This window comes from Zootoca vivipara, chromosome 6 (genome assembly GCF_963506605.1).
Source record: "Zootoca vivipara chromosome 6, rZooViv1.1, whole genome shotgun sequence".
NCBI lineage: Eukaryota > Metazoa > Chordata > Lepidosauria > Squamata > Lacertidae > Zootoca > Zootoca vivipara.
This window is the reverse complement of record NC_083281.1, coordinates 18,432,851-18,456,721: the sequence shown is the minus strand read 5'-3', so window position 1 is coordinate 18,456,721 and position 23,871 is coordinate 18,432,851. Positions and strand designations below refer to the sequence as shown.

The 23,871-nt window shown below is 49.8% G+C and overlaps 2 protein-coding genes across 4 annotated transcripts in view; both read left to right on the top strand.

Moving 5' to 3' along the window:
- LOC118087173 (SPARC-related modular calcium-binding protein 1) overlaps window positions 1-1,843 on the top strand; it is a 46,043-nt gene extending 44,200 nt beyond the window's left edge. For all 3 annotated transcript variants that reach the window (XM_035119576.2, XM_035119578.2, XM_035119577.2), the window contains one exon: window positions 1,315-1,843. The gene's annotated coding sequence lies outside the window, so the exon portion shown is untranslated. The remainder of the gene's footprint in view (window positions 1-1,314) is intronic.
- Window positions 1,844-9,913: 8,070 nt separating this feature from the next.
- Window positions 9,914-22,227, top strand: LOC118086233 (ADP-ribosylation factor 6). The gene is made up of 2 exons (XM_035117620.2): window positions 9,914-10,543; window positions 17,051-22,227. Exon 2 carries the CDS (start codon window positions 17,083-17,085, stop codon window positions 17,608-17,610), a length of 528 nt encoding a protein of 175 aa, XP_034973511.1. The 5' UTR covers window positions 9,914-10,543; window positions 17,051-17,082; the 3' UTR covers window positions 17,611-22,227.
- The last annotated feature ends 1,644 nt before the right edge of the window (window positions 22,228-23,871 follow it).

Genomic DNA, 23,871 nt, shown 5'->3' with positions numbered 1-23,871 from the left:
GAACAAAGAATGGCAGTCTGGAAAGCTTTCTGTTCGCATTCAGGTTATCTTTCTAGGGTGGGGACGTGAAATTAAGGATGGCTCAGTTTCTGAAGGCTGGGTGCAGTTCCCATAGCCTCCTCTGCAAAAGACTCAGCTGCTATTTCAGAACAGATTAAACAAAGGGTATGTTCAGGTCCAGTATACCTGAAGGAGCGTCTCCACCTCCATCATTCTGCCTGGACACTGAGGTCTAGTGCCGAGGGCCTTCTGGTGGTTCCCTTGTTGCGAGAAGCCAAGTTACAGGGAACCAGGCAGAGGGCCTTCTCGGTAGTGGCGCCCGCCCTGTGGAACACCCTCCCATCAGATGTCAAAGAGAATAACAACTACCAGATTTTTAGAAGACACTGAAGGCAGCCCTGTTTAGGGAGGCTTTTAATGTTTAATAGATTATTGTATTTTAATATTCTGTTGTAAGTCGCCCAGAGTGGCTGGCGAAACCCAGCCAGATGGGCGGGGTATAAATAATAAATTATTATTATCATCATCATCATCAGTTTAAAGCACAGCAAAGCCATTTTCCCCTCACTGCATTTCAAGCCACGCTTGCACGCTGTCGAGATACGCAGCGGCGGATTTATGTACAGTATAAGCTAAACAAGCTATAGCTTAGGGCCCCACTCTCTTGGGGACCCCCAAAAAATATTAAAGGAAAAAACCTGGATGTACATTCCAAAATAATAAGATAAAACAAAAAATAAAACCTACATACAGCAACAGTGTTTTGCGTTGCGTCGGCTCCTATGATGTAAGTCATGGGCCCCGCCTGCTAACCTGCTTCCTAAAATATCATGCGTTTGCTCCTTTCTATATATAGGGTGCCTACTGTACATTCTGCATGGGCAACATGCGCAAATGGCTTTAGATACCTATCAGGTCCATAAATGACCTTATAGCATATATTCAACGCACAAAACAGCAACAATTTGTTGTTGACAAATTGGACATATAAAGGGCCCCTTTACCTTCAGTAGCTTAAGGCCTCGTCAAACCTAAATCTGCCCCTGGAGATACGTGACCCCCCCTCTTCCGTGAAGCTCACTGAATGACCTTTGCTGAATCTCATCCCAGTCTAACTCACAGGACTATGCACTGCTAATCTACAAAAAGCTTACCTGTGCTGATCATTTGCATCCTGAAAGAAAAATCTGTGTGTGCAAAATCTCCCTTTCTACTCGCCTAGATGTGATTCTTAGTCGCCGCAGGTGACCAGGGTAGTGGTGGACTGTGAGCCTCCGCCGAACTTAATTTCTCTCCCTCTTTCTCTCTCAATAGACTCCCCCCTGACAAAGAATGGCGCTTTTCCCTCCAGAAGCCCAGGGGGCGCTCTCTCATTCTCCGAGCACTGCATTCCCGCCTCTGGTTGCAGACTCTTTGCACTTTAAAGAGACGGACTGGACTTTCTGCCCAGAAGGTTGACGATGGTTCCGGGACGTGGAGATAAACGTGGAAAGGGGTGGGACAAACGTGGCTGTCAGTCCACTTTCTGAGTTTCCCTTTTTTTCCCTTTTATAAAAAAAGAAACATAGATAACAACAGGCCTGCATAAACCATCTACCTTAGCAGATTTTATATAGATATATAAAAATAAGAAATAATAATCTTTGCTTTATTTTTGCAACGTAATTTTTAAGAGAGAGAGAGAGAGAGAAAAGTGAATGTAAGGGGACTTCCATGTTTGTTAAAGGGTGTTTCAAAAGGCTGTGCTCCTTTTCAGCTGCTGCGTCTGTGTAAAAAAATCAGCTGGGTTTTAAAACGAATTGTAGTCTATGTTTATTTGAATCAATAAATTATGGATATACAAGGACGGTTTCTTTCATATTTCTGGGTTCCTTTACGTAGAATTGATATCGGGGACCCTACTTGAATATTGAAAAATTGTACTTATCTGCTGGATCAGGGCAATTGATACCGGTAGTAGTCATTGATAACTGTATCCCCCCCCCCTCGAAGAATTGGTCCAATCCCCTTTAAAGCCATCCACTGGAAGGGACTGGCAACATGCTGAAGACTTGGGGGGGGCAGAGAGAAGGGCTGGTGTCTTGACTCCAGAGAAGGGAGCAGTGATTTGTGGGGAGCTATACAGAGTCAAAAGCAGGGGAAGCCTCAGAGCTGGAGTGGGGGCAGCACAGGATGGGTAGGAGGAAGAGGCAAGTGAAGGGCTAGGTGCTCTCTCTTCCCTGCTGCACCACTTTCTCCCAGAACCAGGAGGGGACTGAAAAGGGATGAGCATAGGATGTTTCCACACAGGCACAGCCTCCAGCTGCATATGTGTAGCCCATCGGGGGAAGGTACATAAATTAGTAGAGGAAGAGTGGTTCTCTGTTGCTGCAGCTGCTCCACAGAGCACAGACCTGGGAGAAGCTGTCTATTTTATATATATATAATTTTTTAATTTGATTTTACAAACATACAACGAAAAACAATTCAAGGTCTAAATTTTGGGATTACTCTGAATCTCCTGGCTCTCCTCCCCCTCATCCCTTCCATGGGTCCTAATGATAGCATTTACATCTGCATATCAATACTTACCCAAATTTTTATCCTCTTCTAAATTATCCATACTTTCCGTTACTTTACAATCGCGGTTAAAATCCTGCTAATGTTTTTAACTGCTTACAGTGGTCTCGTAAAGAAATTATAAACTTTTCCCATTCTTTTTTTAAAGTTCTTCTCTTCTGGGTTTCTGAGCTTCTCAGTTAATTTTACCATTTCGGCATAGTCCATCAACTTGGTTTGCTATTCTTCTCTGGTCGGGGCTGTCTCTTCCTTCCATCTCTGGGCTAATAGCATTTGTTCGGCGAACATTAAAAACTTCCCTAAACAGGGTTGCCTTCAGGTGTCTTCTAAAAGTCAGATAGTTGTTTATTTCCTTGACATCTGGTGGAAGGGCATTCCACAGGGCGGGTGCCACTACCGAGAAGGCCCTCTGCCTGGTTCCCCTGTAACCTCGCCCTTGGAGCTGGACCTCAGTAGGCTTCTTCAGATATACTGGGCCTTTGAGGCGGGAGGCAGTGGAAGACAGGAGTTCCTGGTGTGCTATGGTCCATGGGGTCACGAAGAGTCGGACACGACTAAACGACTAAACAACAACAACAGGGCTGAATTGGACTAAAAAACGTACTGGGAGCCAATTTGGTCTTTCACGGTCTTGGCTGCCATTCCCAGTCACCAGTATTTGTGTGCAAGCCACAGTTTTATCTTACTTTAACCTTCCATTTGATTTCCTGTCCCCTGTCCCTATTACCCCTTTGTAACCTCTTCCTGCCCACCAGAACCTGTTATAACTTGGGTTCCAGTGCAGCGGTGTGGTTGAGGCTGGAAAAGACAAGTTTTTTTTCTATACTTCCCTGCTCACAATTCCTTGGAGTTTTGCGCCCTCTGCTGGAATAACACAGCATTACTTTAAAAGTGTTTATGCTCAAGTAGAACGGATCTCTCTTTTTAGGTTGCTTGCGAAATCCTTTATTTTCATACTCAAAGCGATTCATTTCTAAAACAAGAGGTGCTGGACCAAGGGCCTGCACAGAAGCTGGAAATCCTGTGCCTCTTTATCCTGTTCTGCATAACCAGTCATTAAATGTGCAGTACCTATATCTGAAATGAATTTTCTTCCTATATACATAAAAACGAAAGGCTGTTGTCACACTCTGCAGTTGCAGATGCAGGTGGGGTGATCTGTGGGTGGTGGGTAAGCAGGGTGGTGAGATGTAAAAATAGGCGGTTGGTCTAACTTGGACACACGTTCATAGAATTGTACAATTGGAAGGGACCATGAGGGTCATCTAGTCCAACCCCTTGCAATGCAGGAATAATAATAATTTATTATTTATACCCCGCACATCTGGCTCGGTTTCACCAGCCCCTCTGGGCAGCTTCCAACAAAATATTAAAATACAATAGTCTACTAAACATTAAAAGCTTCCCTAAACAGGGCTGTTTTCAGATGTCTTCTAAAAGTCTGGTAGTTGTGGTTCTCTTTGACATCTGGTGGGAGGGCGTTCCACAGGGCGGGTGCCACTACCGGGAAGGCCCTCTGCCGGGTTCCCTGTAACCTCACTTCTCACAGAGAGGAGCTGGACCTCAGTGTCTGGGCTGGACGATGGGGGTGGAGATGCTCCTTCAGGTATATTGGGCCTTTGAGGCCGTTTAGGGCTTTAACAGGTCAACACCAACACTTTGAATTGTGCTCAGAAATGTATTGGGAGCCAATGTAGGTCTTTCAAGACCAGTGTTATGTGGTCTCGGTGGCCACTCCCAGTCACCAGTCTAGCTGTCGCAATCTGTATTAGTTGTAGTTTCTGGGTCACCTTCAAAGGTAGCCCCACATAGAGCGCATTGCAGTAGTCCAAGCGAGAGATAACCAGAGCACCCACCACTCTGGAGAGACAGTCTGCAGGCAGGTAGGGTCTCAGCCTGCGTTCCAGATGGAGCTGATAGACAGATGCCCTGGACACAGAATTGGCCTGCGCCTCCATGGACAGCCATGGACAGCCTCCAAAATGACTCCCAGGCTGCGCACCTGCTGCTTCAGGGGCACAGTTACACCATTCAGGACCCGGCAGTCCTTCACACCTGCCCGCCTCCTGTCCCCCAAAAAAGTACTGTACTTCTGTCTTGTCAGGATTCAACCTCAATCTGTTAGCTGCCATCCATCCTCCAACCGCCTCCAGACACTCACACAGGACCTTCACTGGTTCCAATTTGAAAGAGAGGTAGAGCTGGGTATCATCCTCATATTGATGAACACCCAGCCCAAGCGCTCTGATGATCTCTCCCAGCGGCTGCATGTAGATGTTGAATTGCATTGGGGGAGAGGACAGAACCCTGAAGCACCCCACAAGTGAGAGCCCAGGGGTCTGAACACTCATTCCCCACCACCACCACTTTCTGAACACGGCCCAGGAGGAAGGAGCGGAACCACTGTATGACAGTGCCCCCAGCTCCCAACCCCTCTAGACGGTCCAGAAGGATGTTATGGTCAATAGTGTCAAAAGCCACTGAGAAATCCAGCAGAACTAGGAAACAGCTCTCATCTTTGTCCCTAGCCCGCCGGAGATCATCAACCAGTGCGACCAAGGTAGTTTCAGTCCCATGATGAGGCCTGAATCCCGACTGGAAGGGATCCAAATGGTCCGCTTCTTCCAGGCGTGCCTGGAATATCAGCTAATGCATCCATGACAGGGTTGCCATATTGTGATGAGCAAAAAAGACACATTTGCTGACTATGGTGACCCTACCCACGAAAAAGAAGATGTGTCCTGAAAAAAAGGTGAGGGGAGCAACATCTGGTTGGCCAGTGTGAGAGCAGGATGCTGGACTAGATGGGCCGTTGGCCTCATCCAGTAAGTTTTTATCACTCTTCTCTGGACTTCCTTGGCATCTCCAGGTGGGGACTGGGAGAGATCTCCGTCTGAAACCTGGAGAGCTGCTGCCAGTCAGAGTAGGCAATACTGAGGCTGGTGGACCAATGGTCTGATTCAGTATAAGGCACCTCCCTGTGTTCCTATGTATCAGGAATGCCTCATTTCCTGGCTTGGCTGACTTACCACACATGAGTCTCTCCATTCGTCACTCTTTGGGATTCTGTTTCATCTCTAGGCTTTTTGGAGTTAAACTTCTGAGTGGTTTGGGTGGTAGTGGATGTAGAGATGATGATGATGATGATGATGATGATTATTATTTATACACCACCCATCTGGGGGGCTCCCAACAGAATAATCTATATATATATAAATGTAAAAATATTGAAAGTGTCAGCCACACTTTTATCCGTAACCGCTTGACCGATCGTCCTGAAATTTTGACACAACGATCCAGGCCACTTCCCGAGGGTTGTTGGGGACAAAAAACCCTCAAATTTCGCATCTGGGCAGGTAGAAACCTGGTTTTCCACCAAGTCAAACAGTGCCCTCTAGTGGCGTTATACCCTCCTCCACCCCCTTCCTTCCTGTGAAATCTAAGCCACACCCACAAACCAAATGATATCATCAACCAAGCAACTGAAACCACCAAGGCGGCCATTATCAGACCCCTAGGCCTTTGTTTTATGTAGGCCCCTGCCAGGCCCCTATTAGGCCCGGGGGGGGGGGGAGATAACCCACAGCAACGCACTTGGGGGCATGGCAAGGGGTTTTTACTTTACAATTTAGCACCACTACCCCCCCAAACCCCCCACCAAATAACCACAAGACAAAAATAAATACCATCCTTCAAAACGTCATGAGATACACCGGTCACGGAGGGGGGGGGGAACAAACAGAATAGATAATGGATCGGGACACGTGGGGGCAGTCACGGGGATTAGCCACAACATCACGCCATACCCACAAACCCCGCCTCCACCACGAGATCCTGTAAAACAGGGGGATTCAGAGGCTCAGGGGGATCTGAAGGGGACCTATTACCAGACAACCCACAGAGTCAGGCCAGGGCCAAGGAATGGAGATACAGGGCGGAGGCCTCGGGTCACATTTAAATACTAGCCCAAGCCAAGTCTTACAGCCTAAAGACTAGGTCTTGGCTCCATTTTACAGACTAGGCCTCAGCTCTACAGCCCTTTAAATACTATCCCGAATGGAGCCCTGGGTGGGAGGAGGAGCCCAAATAGGTCATGGGTTGACGTAGGGTGGGGGGGAGCAACTGTCCAACAACCACCAAAACAGCCATTCCACCCCCAAAAGCCCAAGCCCAAAGCCTCTCCCAGCGGCTGCATTAATAAACGCCTGGCAACATTAGGCAGTCGTTCATCATTTCTCCTAACACGCACTTGGGGACACAGCGAGGGGTTTTCGCTTTATAATTTAGTGGGCGTTGTGTCACATGCGAGGCTCCGGCGGCCATTTTAAGTAAGGGCAGTCGTGCTCCTTTTAACCTAGGCTTTACGGTATATACTACAACTGATTGTAAGCCTCTGCGTCTTTTTTAAAAAAAACAACAACCATGCACTTTCTCTCCTCAGTTTAAGTCCTCAGATATTTGCAGTGGCCACCCCCCACCCCATTTACAATCCCCTACCTTCCCCTTGCCACTTCCTGTGTTTTTTATGGAACTGAACAACTTGGGTGCTTCAGAACGCGCCTTCTGTTGCCAGGCCCTTGCAGGGCCAGACAGAGGCCCGGGCCAGGTAGATAATTTGGTCCTGTTTTTTAACCCTTTTTTGTTACTTTTTTCATTTTACTGATTGTGAATATGCTGACCAAAGCCCCCTTTAGATTCGGAGGCCCGCGCCAAGTGGCCCATATGACCCCCCTCCTTCTGTCTGGGCCTGTCTGTTGCTACGGGGCTGTGGGGCTTTGCTATTTGACACCCCCCCCCCTGTCAGAATTTTTAAAGTAGTTCTCTGCGTCCCAGGGCACACCATCACCCCGATCCTTAATCTAAATATACTGTATAGAAATGTTCACGATGCGTGCACAGGGGCCAATGTATGGAGATACAGGGGGGAGGGGACAACAGAGGGCTCAGACAAAAGTAAATACTGGGAAATGGAGCCCAGAAACTGACATTTCCTTCTCCAAGGGTGGGGGCCAATGTAGGAAGATACCGGGGGTAGGGGCCAACACTCCCCAGGGACAACACAGGGTTCAGACAAAAGTGCATGCTGGGAAATAGAATCCAGAACCTAATACAGTAGTTCTTTTTCAAAGGGTGGGAGCCAAGGTATGGAGATACAGGGGGGAGGGGCCAACACTCCCCAGGGACAACAGAGGGAAGGGTATCCTACCGAAACACAGGGATGAGCCGGGGTGGAGGAAGGAGGGGCAGGATACGTCATGGATCGGGACAGGGTGGGGGGATCACAGGAAAGAACCACAGCAACGCGTGGCCGGGTCAGCTAGTAGTAGTAGTAGTAGTAATAATAATAATAATAATAATAATGCTATCAAACATTTAAAACTTTCCTAAACAGGGGAATGCGCATGGACATAAATGTGCACAACTGCACATGAACACTAGATCCATGCGCCATGCTCAGCCAGCCACATCGCCCACTTCAGCTGCTGATGTACCTTTTGAACTGTGCCCGTACAGCCTGTTGGCATTCTTCCAAATATTTTTTTAAAAAATAAACCAAAGGCCTCTTTGGCTTTTAAATCAGCAGAGGGCAAGGGCTGTTAATGAGTTGCAAGCATGCAAGAGACAGAGCGGAGCCGTCAGCAAATTAATTTTATTTATTTATGTATCTTATTCATGTATTTATTTATTTAAAGGCATGTATCCAAGCCACTTAATATTTAAACGTCTCGAAGCAGTATACAAAAACGCAGCATAGAAAGAACCTAACTTCTGTTATCAATGCTCTGGTGGCTTCCAGGCTTAGATCACAGCAATGCGCTATACTTGGGGCTGCCCTTGAAGACGGTTCAAAAAACGGAGCTGGTGCAGAACTCAGTGGTCAGGTTGCAGACCAGGGTCTAAGCACACAAACACCAATCCGGCCTCAACTGAACTAGCAACCAAGGAATTTCTAGACTCAGTTTTGGCTTATAAAGCAATAAGCAGTTCAAGACATCATCTCTCTCCACATGAACCAAACAGGACTCTGCGTTCCAAGGATGACCACATGAGATCAGGCCTTTTCAGTGGTGGCTCCCCCTTTGTGCTTTGTGTGTTTTTAGGCATCAGGTAATTAAATTTACCTTTGGTTTTTAAATTGGGAAGATAGTTAAATCCATCAATGGCTTTTTGTACTAATTTCTTAAGTGGAGTGGGCAGGATCTGCTCCTTAAAATGTACAGTATTTTCAGCAGAGTATTTTAGTTTTTGCTATTTTCCTAACTGGGGCTAATATCTATGTTATTTCTATTCTTTATTATGTGCTGGGCGCTGCCACCCCTTCTCACACTGCTTGCAAGCCCCACCTACCCCCATCAAAACCCCATATTACAGCTCCTCTTCCTCCGTCCTCTCATCTCTGCTTTATTCAAACTTCTACTATTGTTTAAGACCACTGTTTTAAAACCTGCCTTCTCTTTCACTCCACTCCCCCACCCTGAACCCATGCAAATCCAGGATTGCAACAAGGTGCTACAAATTTTCCGACGAGGGCTGCGTGACGACAACCTTCCCTTTTATGTATATAGGGGAAATTGCTTTGAGACACCTTGGTGCAAAAATGTAACGGATAATAATTATTGACCATAGCCCAGAACAATCTGCAACTGGGGAGGGAGTAGAGAGCACCCCTTGACAAAATAAGAATTGGGGTACCAACAGCGTGCCCCTATTGTCCTCCATGCAATGATGGTTGTAGCTCAATAGCAGCACATCTGCTCTGCATGTGGAAGGTCCCAGGTTCCTTCTCTGCTGTGTCCAGGTATATCTGGGGGAAATTGTGGATCTGAAATGCTGGAGAGCTGCTGCCAGTCAGTGCGGGCAATACTGGGGTAGACAGAGCAATGGTCTAACTCAGGCATCCCCAACCTCCGGCCCTCCAGATGTTTTGAACTACAGTTCCCATCATCCCTGACCACTGGGTCCTGTTAGCTAGGGATCATGGGAGTTGTAGACCAAAACATCTGGAGGGCCGCAGGTTGGGGATGCAAAAGTAACTTGAGAATCACGAGGCTTTTTCACCCTGGCCCCTCCTTGCTAGGAAAAGCTTCCCTTGCTGAAATGCCCTTCCTTTTTTAAGAGGCAGAAGCAGGAATAATGGAGGTGGTAAGATGTCATTAGCAGGCAGCAAAAGTTGGCAACTGCCTTCTTCACCAAGACTGACAAGTCAGACGACAACTCCACGCTGGATGGGTGTGGGAGCAGCAGCAGCAGCAGCAAAAAAGAGAGAAGGCCCTCCCCATTTACGAGGCCGGGGAGCATGCGCATTAACGCCAGCAGGGAAGGGAGGACCCTTTTCTCTTTCCTCTCTCCGTCCGCGCCCTTTCCTATTCCGGGACAGGCTGCGAGCGAGCGAGGCGGAGGCGGGCTGGGGGCTGTTGAGAAAGCGCGCGCGCGAGCCCGAGCCGAAGCGGGCGGGGTTTGGGCAGCCCGGGAAACGGAGCCAGGGGGACCCCTCTCCACCCACCTCTTTCTCCGGTAGGGCTTTTCCCGTCGGGGAGGCTGCTGCAGTTGCACCCTGCTAACCCGGCATCCCAAAGAGCTTTCTGGGGTGTGTGTTGCTGGGGGGAGTGCCAAGTGAACGGCCCTGGGGGGAGGAAGCTGCGGATGACTTTGCAGCCGGCGGAAGGAGCAGCAGCAGCAACTGAAGGAGGAGGAGGCAGAGGCGACGGCGATTGCGGTTTGAGCGGCGGCGGCGGCGAGCGAGCTCGGGAGCCCTGTGGAACGTTGAGGCGCCGGGAAGGAAAACACCCCCCCATTGTGACGTCGCGTTCTTCGGAAGTGGAAAGTTTGTCCCAGCGTTCGAAAGGCGCGCCCGCTCGCCTTTGATCTCCTTGGCTCGCTCGAGAGAAAAGAAGGGACCCCCCCTTCCTCCCCCGCGACCAGAGGAAGCGGCGTTTCTCCGGCTGCTAGTTTTCTTTCCCCCTCTCCCGCTGCTTCTTCCAAGGTGAGTGGCGGTGATGGGAGGCTTCTCTTTTCATTTTCCTGGGTGGGTGCACGCACGTTCCCCCCCCCTCCCTCAGCAACCCTTCCTCTCTCCACTGGGGGCGGCGGTTACAACACGTGTGTCCCGTAACGAGGAGAAGCGCGGACGTGGGTAGGGGGGATCGCTCGTAACCTCTCTGCCTGACCTCGATCGTGTGAACGCACTTTTCTCTGTCGACGCTCGCTTGAAGGCGTGCGGTGAGACGGCTCTGGGGAGCCCTCCTTAAACCGGCATTTGATTTGTAAACCCCCCCCCCCACAAATACCCATTTTGACAGAAATATGGTGTGGGGTTTTTCAGAAGTTGACCAAAATCCTTGCGAAAAAAAGTTTGCAAATATTTAAAGTGGGGGGCGCGAGAAGAGCGGGCGGTGGCGCGACGAGCAAGAGGGCGCGTGGCTTCTTCACGATCCCGACTACCTTCCTGTTTGGTTTCCGTACAGATTCGTAGAAGCTCCTGCAGGACTCGATTTGGGGGGGGGGGTATGAGTTGGCAAATCGGGTAGCTTTAACTCCCTTGTAAAGAGAGGCGAGGCGGGTGCGGGGCTCGCCTCCCCCCACCCCACCGACGTTGGAAACTTCTCATGGGTGGGACATCTGGGGTTTGAATTAAAACTGCCGTTTAGACAGGAACAAGCAGGGCGAGCGCTCGGGCAGCTTCAGACGCGTGTTCGCTTTCCGGAAGCGGCGCGCACGCTTGCCTGAAAGGTGGGCGGGGGGGGGGTCTCTCACTCCAAATCTTAATGTGGGAAGGGGCTGCCCACCCCCCGTTCTTTCCCTGCTTTGACAGTACTTTACTAGATTTGAATCTGTGCCATATTAAGAAGACGCCCTAGAGAGTCGAATCTGGTGTGTTGTGTGAATTGTAGCGCACTCTCCGAACTGGAGGGATCTAATTAATCTGAGACTCCCCTTCGGGAGTGCGGGGGAGGGGGGAGAGGCTTGGACATCTCATTTCCTTCCAGTTATCTAGGGACCCATGTCTCCCTCGCCGCCCCGCGCTTTTCCCTTTGTTACAGCTGCTCACTCAAGGGCAGGCGAAAACTTCTTAATAAAGGCAAAAGACACGTGAGTTTTGCGCTCTCGTCTGGATTGGCCTCCCCCTCCCCCGCTCCGTCATTTGAAAAGTACAGCTCTTTGACCCAGTTCCTCTGTAGCAATAGCGAGGGAGGGGGAAGCGGTTGGGCCGGGGAGGAAATCTGTGTGAATTCATTTTTGTTTCCATTCAGATCTTTCTCTGTGTGTTTCATTCTTTTCCATATCTGTCTGCCAAAAAAAAGGGGGGGATCTGCAGCTTCTTGGAGGTTGCCATTTTGAAACGGGGGAGTTGTCTTAGTTTTCATTTTTAAAAAAGTCCTGGTGTGATTTTGAAATGGTTTGCGGAGCCTGATTTTCATTTCATTGTGTTACTTCCAGTATGGAGGAGAGAACTTTCCTCTGTGTCTGTGTATAAAACTTTTGTCACCTGTTCCTCAACTTGGCTGAGAGTAATTTTTCTGCCATGTCTCTCTCTTTTTTGTCTTCCTTCGCCCCCTTCCCCAAAGTATTTTGAACTTTTGGAGAATTTTTTTTTGGGGGGACGGACGACAGATACCTGGAAAAGCAGTGTGGCAATAAAATCAAGTCTCCGTCCTGGAGGGAACATAGAAAGTTGTTAACACTCAGAATTGCAAACTGGGTGGGTGGAGTAGCCTTGCAGACACCCACCCACTCGCAATTAATAACTTTTTTGGCTGCTGGGCCCTAGCAAGGAATTGAAATCAAAACCCCAGGTTTGAAAAGAGCGTGGGGCGTACATGCATCTAGGAGTTTCTGTAAACTTGAGAGTGACCTTCATACCTGTCCTGTGTCCTCCTGTGATATGCTGGCTTCCATTGATGTGGCTTTTGTGTGTGAGAGAAGTTGGGAATCAAAATGGAAGGTCGCACTCTTGAAATTAGGGACGCACACAAACACAATCAGGTTACGGATTTGGAGCCTATGCAGGCTCACCGAAACGAGGCCTTGTGACCCCGCTGCTAGTCCCTTTGGGACGTTTGCAGTGGGAGAATCCCACCCTCCTCGCTGAGATCTGGTGTGGTGTTGAGGCGGGTTTTAGGCTGGCGGAAATCCTGCTTTTGGGTCCTTGCTCAGCCCCGGCGGACACTGGGAGGCCTTTTGCCTACCTTGCAGGGTGGTTGTGAGAATATAAGGGGGGAAATCACCCGTGCTTCCCTGTTAGGCGATTAGGGTAGGAGTTCCCCAGGAGTCCTTGCTTGTTCTGGGTTGGAGAGAAAGGGGGAGTGAGGTGTTATTGCCTGGTTTCTGTACTGCTTTGAGGAGGGTTCAGGGTTCAAGTACCACCTCTGCCGCAGAATCCTTACATGACCTCGCACAGTTCGCTGGCCACAGTCCAGAGCAAAGGACGTGTATCAAAGTTCTGCTGGAATGAACAGGACTCTAAACCTCCTGTGGGTTTCACCCACTGCCTGCCAGTCTCACTTCTCCTCTCTGTGAAATGGGTTTTTTTTTAAAAGCACTAGTATTATTATTACTTATTGCACTTTGGCCCCACTTTTGAAGGAGCTCAAGGTGGCAGGCATGGCTCTCCTCCATCTCATTTAATTCTTCCATGCGACAAGGGTAGGTTAGGCTGAGAGGCAGTGGTGGTGACTGGCCCCAGGTCACCCGGTGTGCTTCATGTGCCCCAGTGGGGATTTGAACTCTGGTCTCGCAGGGCCTAATCTGGCGCTGTTAACCACTACGCCACACTGGCTCTTGGGGGATTTGTGAAGGCAAGTGCAGTACTGTACCTGAACCCGTGTCAAATGAAGGGCATAGGAAGAGAGACCTGTGGGTGTTTGCTCCTACTGCCCTAAACTGCTGGGACGCAATCTGCTCCCACAGTGGCCAGCCAGATGTCTATGGGATGCTCACAAGCAGGACACAAGAGCACTAGAATTGGAGAATGGGAAGGTCCCCCAGAGGTCATCTATTCCAACCCCCTGCAATGCTTATTTTGCCCCGTGTGGGGCTTGAACCCACGGCCCTGAGATTAAGAGTCTCAGGCTCTAGCTGTCTCTTGGTGCCTGCAATCCATAGGCGTCGTCCCTCTGATCCTGGAGGGAAAATATAACCACCAGGGACAGCTCAGTCGGTAGAACTGAGAGACCCTTAATCTCAGGGTCAAGGGTTTGAGCCCCGTGTTGGGCAAAAGATTCCTGCATTGCAGGGGGTTGGACTGGATGCCTCTTGGGGGTCCCTTCCAACTCCAGAATTCTATGACCTTTCCTCCAGGTAATGCACTACTACAGCTACTATTTTCGAGGCCTCAGAAGTATGGGTAGAAGGGCAGGATCTACAACCGAATGCCAAATTTGGCATTCTGGAAATCTTGATTATTATTACTTTTTTTTTAAAAAAAAAAGCCCCGCAAGTTTCTGGACCTTATGACTGTGACAGTCAGGTCAGATTGAAAGTGTGTTGGGAGGCCCTTTCAGATAGGCGGAAGTGAGGTTGGTAGGACTTTTAAGTGGGGGTGTAATAGTAGGGGCTTCTGTGCCTCCCCATGAATAAAACAAGTAGAACTACTGTAGCCATGCAACTCTGCAAATTTCAGGAACCCTGTTGCAATAATACTGATATAATAACAACAGCAGCAATAATTTAATTATTCATACCCTGCCCTTCTGACCCGGGTTGTAGTGCACCTACTGCCGGCCTGTTTCGCATTGCCATAGTGCTGGCGGCGACGGATGGAGCGTTTTGAGGTTGGCACCACCCCATTCTGGGGGGCTCCCTGTGCATGTCGGTCGGCCACTTCTAGGAATGGGAGAAGCGAGACCGTTAAGTGTCAGACCGTGAGAAGCAGTGGAGGAGAAGGCAGCCCAGGGGTTGAAGGTGCAGAAAGGGGAAGTGGTTTGAAAAACTGAGGGAGAAGCTGTTCCAAAGCAAGAAGGGGCCAAGGAGAAAGAGAATGTAATTAATCGGCAAGACAGAGTGACTAGGGCAGGAGTAGAACCATAGAATCCTAGAATTGGAAGGGACCACCAAGGGTCATCTAGTCCAACCCCCTGCAAGGCAGGAATCTCAGCTAAAGCATCCATGACAGATGGCCATCCAACCTCTGCCTAACTGTTGTCGTTGCGGACTACAAATCCCATCAGTCCCTGCCAGTGTGGCCAGGGATGATGGGAATTGTAGTCCAGCAAGAGGATGCTTTCCTGCATGTTGCTTCCCCTGCGCTAGAGTGACGCGCAGCCCACATTTTCAGAGGCGGAAATGGAAGTTGCCATTGGCCCCGGATCTCTGTGGGTGTAGAATGACTATGCCCTGTCCCCTTGGGTAAGTAAGAAAATAAATCTACCCTTCGTACAGGAAGTTAGTGGGAAACCAGGTCAATTTCAAGCCCCAGAGAACGGTGTGGTTGTGTGACTCTAGTCTTTCTGCCGCTAGGCAGTCCTCACTTCCTCTTCCTGTTCAGAAGCTGCTGTTTGGTTGGCGGATTGTTGTTGAGAATCGAGTCCTCGTATGTAACTAGTCCTCAATGCAATGGCTGTCCTGTGTGCATTCCCCTCTTTCTAGCGAGTCAGTTGCCCCAAAAGAAGTTAGTTGTATGTGTGGGAGAGGAAGGAAGGAAGCAGCTCTTCCTATCCTGGTCACCCGCCAGAGATTCTTAGCTTGCCACAGGCGACCAAGCGGACGACTGTTTTATATAAGCTTTGCCCAATATTGGTTGCCGCCTTGAGTGTGATTGTCTGTGTACAAATTGCCAGAGGACATGGTGATGGGACCAGCCGCCTCATTTCATCTCAGCAACAACCTGTGTGGGAGGTCAGTCTGAGAGGCAGTGACTGGCCCCAGGTCACCCAGTGAGCTCCATAGCCAAGCGGGGATTTGAACCCTGGTCTCCCACGTCCCAGCCTAGCACTCTGACCGCTACACCACACTGGCTGGCTGCCTTTCCTTGGGGTGCCCAGGTCTTAAGTTGCCCTGGGGAAGGTTGGGGAGGGGCTGATTAGAATGGGGGCACACAGAGGATCGTAGGAAAGGACCCCCGAGGGTCATCTAGTCCAACCCCTTGCAATGCAATGCAGGAATCTCAGCTAAAGCATCCCTGACAGATGGCCATCCAACCTCTGCTTAAAAACCTCAAAGAAGGAGAGTTCGCCGCCTCCCGAGGGAGTCCGTTCCACTCTCAAACAGCTCCTATCATTAGAAAGGGTCGTTTATCTCCTTGCACACCCTCAAATTTTGCGGGATATGTCATTGACGGCAGGACTGACATACCGGAGATCAGCCTTTTTGAAGCCCCCCCCCCCAGCGTCCAGCTCACAACAAGTACCGGTACGTCTGCAGTCATGCATCTTCCTAGCCCTAGAGGTGCTTCCCGCAAAAAGACACCCATTTTGGAGCTTTCCCAATCCAGCCCAGTGTTAAAACTCAGGTATACTATATAATCTAGGTGCCAAATGGCACCTTGAATCTAGGTTGCGGTTGCCGCAACGGAATGTCTGTTCGCCATTGGGTAGAATCATAGAATCATAGAGTTGGAAGAGACCACAAGGGCCATCCAGTCCAACCCCCTGCCAAGCAGGAAACACCAAAAAAGCATTCTTGACATATGGCTGTCAGACCTCTGCTTAAAGACCTCCAAAGAAGGAGACTCCACCACACTTTTTGGCAGCAAATGCCACTGTCAAACAGCTCTTACTGTCAGGAAGTTCTTCCTAATTAATGTTTAGGTGGAATCTTCTTTCTTGTAGTTTGAATCCATTGCTCCGTGTCTGCTTCTCTGGAGCAGCAGAAAACAACATTTCTCTCTCCTCTATATGACATCCTTTTATATATTTGAACATGGCTATCATATCACCCCTTAACCTTCTCTTCTCCAGGCTAAACATACCCAGCTCCCTGGGTAGATGACCCTTGGGATTCCCTTCCGACGCTACAATTCTATGATCTCAGCTACAAGGCTTGACTGTATCTTGATCTTACAACAATTCACTGGTCCCAGTATTCAAGAGGGGGAAACACACACATTGGAAATGGCATTAACTATTGAGTAAGGCAGAATTTTTTAAACCGGTCGCCAACCTGGCGCCTAGCTATCTTCACGCGGTTGCCATCAGACCTGCGCCAGTAGCAAAACGCCCCTGGCCAATTTCAAACACAGCTACAGTCGAACGTTTGGGCTCCTGAACGCCGCAAACTCGGAAGTGAGTGTTCCGGTTTGCGAACGTTCTTTGGAGCCTGAACATCTTCCGCAGCTTCTGATTGGTTGCAGGAGCTTACCGCAGCCAATCGGAAGCCGGGCCTTGGTTTCTGAACGTTTTGGAAGTTGAACGGACTTCCGGAATGGATTCCGTTCGAGTTCCAAGGTATCACTGTACTCTGCTCTATATTGCATGGGGCCGATCGTAACCTGAAGTAGAGAGAATGGAGGGCCTTGTTAATGTTGATATTCTCCTGTTTCCTCCTCCCTCTCCAGCCTTGTATGGACTGTGGTGCTTGCCCGCAGCCATGGGGAAGATGCTATCAAAGATATTCGGCAACAAGGAGATGAGGATCCTCATGCTGGGTTTGGATGCCGCCGGCAAGACCACCATCCTCTACAAGCTGAAGCTGGGTCAGCCGGTGACCACCATCCCCACGGTGGGCTTCAACGTGGAGACAGTGACCTACAAGAACGTCAAGTTCAATGTCTGGGACGTCGGGGGGCAGGACAAGATCCGCCCTCTGTGGAGACACTATTACACCGGCACCCAGGGGCTGATTTTCGTGGTGGACTGCGCCGACCGCGACCGGATCGACGAAGGCCGACAGGAGCTCCACCGCATCATCAACGACCGGGAGATGCGGGACGCCATCATCCTCGTCTTTGCCAATAAACAGGACCTCCCTGACGCCATGAAGCCCCACGAGATCCAGGAGAAACTGGGCCTCACACGCATTAGGGACAGAAATTGGTATGTCCAGCCGTCCTGCGCAACGTCGGGGGAAGGACTTTACGAAGGTTTAATGTGGCTTACTTCCAACTACAAATCATAATTCTAGGGCTATATATCTATATATATATAATTTACGTGCGGACACGCAAAAAGAATCTAACCAATGAATTCTAGAACATATATATTCTCTTCTCCTCCTCCCCCTGTTCCTCCTCAACGAAAAATTTGAAACGAATTCTTCGGTCTAGCAGAAGTGGAGAGTTTTCTCGGCAAATTGCTTTGCTGTAGCAGAAGTGGAGAGTTTTCTCGGCAAAGGGACGTGGGGCAGCAAGCTGTCCGCAAGAGATTTCTCTCTCTTTTGCCGTCTCCTCTGTCCTGGGAGGTGGCGGCGTTGGATATATGCTGATGGGAGCAAAGGGGTGCGGGTGGGGAGACTCTTAGCCCCAACCCTATATACGAAAGTTATGTCTGCTAGGTTTGCACCCCTTTAATCTTTCTGCCCCCCCAATTCCTGTGGTTCTCCAACCTGTGGTGTCCTCAGCCTGAAAGCTGAGCTGCCTTGTGGGCAGAGTTGGCAGAGCTTGGCGATGTTGCCCATGCCATAATGGCAGTGTGTTTGGGGAGGTGGGCGCCTTGGCAGGGGAAATGCTTTCCCCTTCCTGCATTGTTGAGAGCGAGGGATGGATTCTGTCTCCTTGCTTAGTGTTCTTGCCTTCCACAAGCCTTGGGTTCAAGGGCCACAAGTGGATAGACTGCCCTTCGTCCATTTTTGCATGGGGGGGTGGGCGGGCGTGGGAGAGACACTCCCCCACACCCACCCCTAGACGAGGCGTGTTCAAGTCCTGGTGCCATCCTGTGTTGCCGATGGAGGTTCACATTCGGAAATGCTTTGCTTGCTGCAGGCTGCACCCTGTCCTTTTGCTGGGAACACCCGTCTCTCTTTCCCTGCCTCTCCCCTCTCTCTCTTGACCTGCTCAACCTGCTGGGGTTGCCTGCTTGGTGTAGGCAAGGATGTGCGAGGCCAACGCCCGACCGAACCAGTTCCCCCACCGCAAGGTGGGTGGAATTGAAGGAACCATTAATCAGAGCTGGGGCTGGCTCCCTCTCGCCGGAGCCTGGATCTTCCTGATGGAGGCGGCTTGAGCTTCCCTCCACTTTTTCAGCAAGGGACAGGTGGAAATCTGGATTGGGGGTTGTGCAGCTCTGGGCGGCTTCCTGGGCTTTCCACCTGGCTTTGGGGTGGGGAATTCCTGGCTTCCAACCTGGCCAGATTTCTAGCCGGACTAAACCGATCTGGGTCTGTTTTGCTCCTCTGCCCTGTTCCGATTCCATCCTTCTGCAAAACTTGTTTTCCCAAAATGGGAATTGCATCCGTCACATCCTTCTCTTTTCCACAGCCTTGGCTAAAGATCTGCCTTGCCAAGTTTCCCATCCTAGAGAAAGGACCATTGGACCCAGTATTTGCCAACCTGGTGCCCTCCAGGTCTTTTGGACTATCACTCCAAGCAGCCCCAGCAATGGGGGTGCCAGGTTGGCAAGGCTGATTTAACTTAGCTTCAGCAGTGGTTGAGACCGTCTTCCAACTGTTGGGAACTACGTGTTCATTACCAGGATGTGTTTGTTTGTGTGTGTGTTTGGTGTGAGAAACGTGCTCTGCCAGTTGTTTTCCAGGTGGGTACGAATTCTCCTCAGTTCCTAATGTTACCGACAAAGTTGATGAACTTTTTCGTCCATAGCAGCTTAAACTAAGCACAGGATCCGAGGCACAGAACAAATAAGAGGCTTTTTTTCAGGGACCATGAATCACTTTGCCCTGATTTCACACTTCTGCTGTAACTCGAGATCTATTTCCCCTTAACCCTCCCCCCTTTTCATTTGAGGCTGATTCTTAAGAAGTAGTGACCAATTTGGGGTGAAATCTCTCTTTGTCATCCCTTGATTCACCCTGGGCAGGGAGGACTTGCAAATGACTCCGCCCATCCAAATTGCTAGCTTTTGAACTGGAACTGGGTTCGTCCTCTGTCCCCCCCACCCAGCAAAATGGGTCTACTCAGGTAGTCGGGCATTTCCACCTCCCTCCCCTTCCTGTCCAGGATCACAATGAGGAGATCTCCTCAATTTAACTTTGCAAACTTCTTGCTTGGATGCCTTCCTGGGTGAGAAACCTCCCCTCCCTTTGATACAAGATCCGGTTAGTTTTCCCCGACCGTGTGTGTATGTCGCAGGAGCAAATTCTCGGTGGGGATGGTTTTTTGGCATTGTAGCGGGAAGAGAGCTTTCTTACCCCGACCCCCATGAGAAAGGCAGCTGTTGCATGGCCAGATGGCTCAGGCCTTGCTTTTTCTGCTACCCCTTGCTTAGATGCACACAGGGGCCCACAATTGCAAGCTGCACCTTAAGGTAGATTTTTATTTTTATTTTTTGCTCGGAGGGATCGGGAGCCTGTTCCTCTGTGCTTTGGAGGGAAAGGAAATGGCTCGTTATCTGGAAAACACCAAGTTGTGGTGGTGGAATTGTACGGAAGGTACCAAGCGATCAGGGTGGGGTCCTTCCACCACCACCACCCGCTCTCTGGGACCTATCCGGCCTCGTGCTCTTCTGCTGTCCCCGCAGGGAAGTCTTGCCCGCTGTCCTTTGTGCCATGTTCCCACACCGCAGCCTGCTCTGCTTGGGCGTGATCTTTTTTGAGAAAGCGTGACTCATAACTCCCACAAGGAGTGTTCGTTCTCCTCTTCCCCCCCCTCCCCACACCCCGCTTTCAGAAGGGGGAGGGAGCAGTTCTGCACAGCTCAGCGAGCTCTAGCGCACATCTGCAGCAAACTTCCCCCTCTTCATCCCTCCTTGCCCAGCCTTAGAGCGGCAACCACATCTCGCCTGCCTGGCTCACTCCTGAATTGAACCTGCAGCAGCGAAGGGATCTGTGCCTCTTCCCCGCCCCCCCTGCAAAAAAAACCTTGCACCCAGGACTAAGACTGGTGTGGGACTTTCCCCCCATCTTGCTTCCGTCCCTCCCTTTCTTGAAACTGACTTGGATGAAGAACTCAGTGCCTGAATTTCATGGTGGCAATATTTTGTGCAAATGCACCTCTCTTCCCCTACCCTACAGAACTGAATTTTCGACGCTGATATTTTTGTGCCTGTTGAAAGTAGCGCCAACCCTTGAATTTTGCTCAGATCCCTGAACAGTAGGGATTATTATTTTTTGGGAGGGAGGGGGTGACCAGGTGTGCTCCCCCTACTGCTCCTGAAGGCAATCTTTCTTTCTCCCCCAAATAAGCTGCATTTAACCACGATTAGAAACGGCACTTGAAAAGTACGCTTTGAAAGTGTTTCGCGGCGTTGGGGTGGGAAGTTTAACTCTTTTAACATTCCTGCGCTGTATGTTTCCCCCTCGCTTCGTCACCCGATCACACCATGCACTTCTCTTCCCGCCCCCAATCTTGCTGACATTCCAATGGATCTGCTTTGCTTTTGGGGGGGGGAGGGGGATCCGCCAGTCGGATTCCCGGGTGATCGCGTCGGAACGAGACAGAATTTAAAAGTCAGGTGACCGCCATCTGCTTAGGCGTTCCGAGATAATCCAATTCCGCTAGCACGAAATGTGTGTGACCGCGGACGTCATTGGGAATTTGTGTGATGGGAATTCAGGCTGGGGGGCGGGCGGGGGCGGGATAAAACCTCTGGCCCCTTTCTCTTCCAGATATATTTTGCCTCCCTTTCATTTCTTCAAAGTAAAATGTTGCTTTTGACTGTTTTCCCCAAGTTGTTTTTTTTTGGGGGGGGGTGCTGCTGCTGTGTGCTTTACCTTGCAAAGAAATAGGTGGAAAGAAGTCATTGTTTCCTTCCCCCCCCCCCACGAGCACCGATGAAAAATAACCCACCTTAAACAAAGCTTTTCAAGCCCTACACCTGGGTGGGTGAATGCTGTGGCAGCCAGATTCTAGGGCACAGATGGCTGCAAATTTAAGCTGGAAGGCAGTGGTTAATTCGGGTGGACCGGACCATGCCTTAATCTGCTGGCGAAGATCTGAGATCTGGCCACTAGGATATGTGTATTAACGCACTTCTGTTACCCTGACTTGGAAAGGTCTGTGTCGGTGGTGGTGATATAAGGAGGCACTTAATTTCCCACCCCCACCCCATTGTTCAGTCACTCTTTCTCTGCCTCCCTAGTTGTTGGGTTTTGTTTTTTGCCTGTGTAGTCACATTAAAATAATTCCCAGATTCACACACAACGGAGGCACGGAGGTGCTTGATTTCTTGTGGGTGGGAGGGAACGATAACTGGGAGGGTTTCTGCGATGTCAATAAGGGCTTCTCAGTTACTGAACGGAAGAACAAGGTACTTTTTGTAAGCAAATCTGCAGCTGTCTTAACTGGAATACATTGGGTTTGTCTTTGGGTTTTTCTTGGTTCCCTCCCCCACCCCACCCCCCTCAAAAAATTATGTTTCCTTTCTTCCCCCCTGACTAGCAAAATGAGGGGTGTGTTTATCAGATGCTGATCTGCATATGCAAATGTACTGTACATTTAACGCTGGAATTTCTTTTGGAATCTTTTCTTTCAGGTTGGGGGAATTCAGACGTGTCTTGTGGTTATGGGTTCCCGGGGTAGGGGAACACCCTAATCTTTACAAACAAGGGCTCACTTCAGTGAACTGTTTTTTAAAAAATTAAAAAATGAAAATAAATGATTTTTCTTTCTAGCCTTCATGAAAATTGTGTGGTTTTTCCTTATTTAAAGTGAGAGAGAGAGATTACAACTTCATTGAGGTTCGTCTTATCAGCCTTACAGATAAGACCTCAAATCTTATGCTGGCCCACTTGCCTACAAGTGTCTGTGATAATGCCCCCCAAATTAATACTTGGGGGGGGGACTTGCCTGCTGGTCGCCTAGAGTCTCTTCCGACTCTCCGTAGGCGACCAGGTGAGTAGCAAATACAAGGCTGTGGCTTATGTTGATAATTCAAGTGGTTATTTTCTTCAAGCGCAACACTTCCTGTAGCTTTCCCTCCTATAGCTTCTTTTCCTACTTTGTCTCTTAACAGCCACGCGACAGGCAGATATTTACCAGGTCCATTTTTCTTTGACTGTGGAAATTCAGCATAACCGAAGAGCTCCACTTAAGTGGATCCCTGCTTCCTTTACATAGGGCAAGGGGGCGTCACTTCATCACAGCTTCGACTTTCCCCTTGAGCTGGTTACTGCTATGCAACCAGCTCCTCCCTCAAAGCAGCAGGTGGGAGGTACAGGAGCCTCTGCAGGGCTGTTGTGCGACGCAGCTGTTTAGCTGGCCGACTGGCCTCTCGGTCACAGTGGAGGTTTTTCGGCCTCGGAAGCAAGGGGGGGAGAGATATCATAGAATTGTAGAGCTGGAAGGGTCTAGTCCAAGGGTCAGCAAACTTTTTCAGCAGGGGGCCGGTCCACTGTCCCTCAGACCTTGTGGGGGGCCGGACTATATTTTTGGAGGGGTGGGGATGAACGAATTCCTATGCCCCACAAATAACCCAGAGATGCATTTTAAATAAAAGGACACATTCTTCTCATGTAAAAACATGCTGATTCCCAGACCGTCCGTGGGCCGGATTGAGAAGGCGATTGGGCCGCATTTGGCCCCCGGGCCTTAGTTTGGGGACCCTGAGCTAGAGAGACCTGCTAGTAAAGACCTGTCTTGACCAGTCATCCTTCCCATAACCCCAGGTGCAGTGGAGAGAAAGCTACACTCTGTCCATGCCTAGAGGCATCTTTTATCTGGCTCTGGACTGATCCTACAAGTGCCAAGATGAATCACATGGGGCTCAGTGCTGGCTCAAATTAAGGCATGTGAAGTCCAACCAGGGGCACCCCAAAGGAGACATCAAACACAAAATCCAAGGATGGAATCCTCGAGTCCAGCCTTCTAGTCCTCTGTGTTACAAAAGCACCAGATCCCACAGTGTCCCTCAGGACTATAAACTCACTGGCCTCTGCAATGTGAAGCCCTAGTTCCCCCTTGCTTCCCCAAAGCATCGCAACAACATCCGGTCCCTGTACCTATGATCTAGTCCAGGAATAGGCAACCTTGCCTCTCCAGATGTTTTGGAACTACAACTCCCATGATCCCTAGCTAACAGGGCCAGTGGTCGGGGATCATGGGAGTTTTAGTTCCAAAAAATCTGGAGAGCCAAGGTTGCCTATGCCTGATCTAGTCCGACCCCCTGCAATGCAGGAATCTTGGCTAAAGCATCCATGGCAGAAGGCCGTCCAGCCTCTGCTTCAAAATCTCCAAAGGAGGAGAGATTTTTGGTCTGCAACACCCGCCAGCCTTAGAGAGCATGGTCAATGTCCGGGGATGATGGGAACTGTAGTTGAAGTCATCTCAGT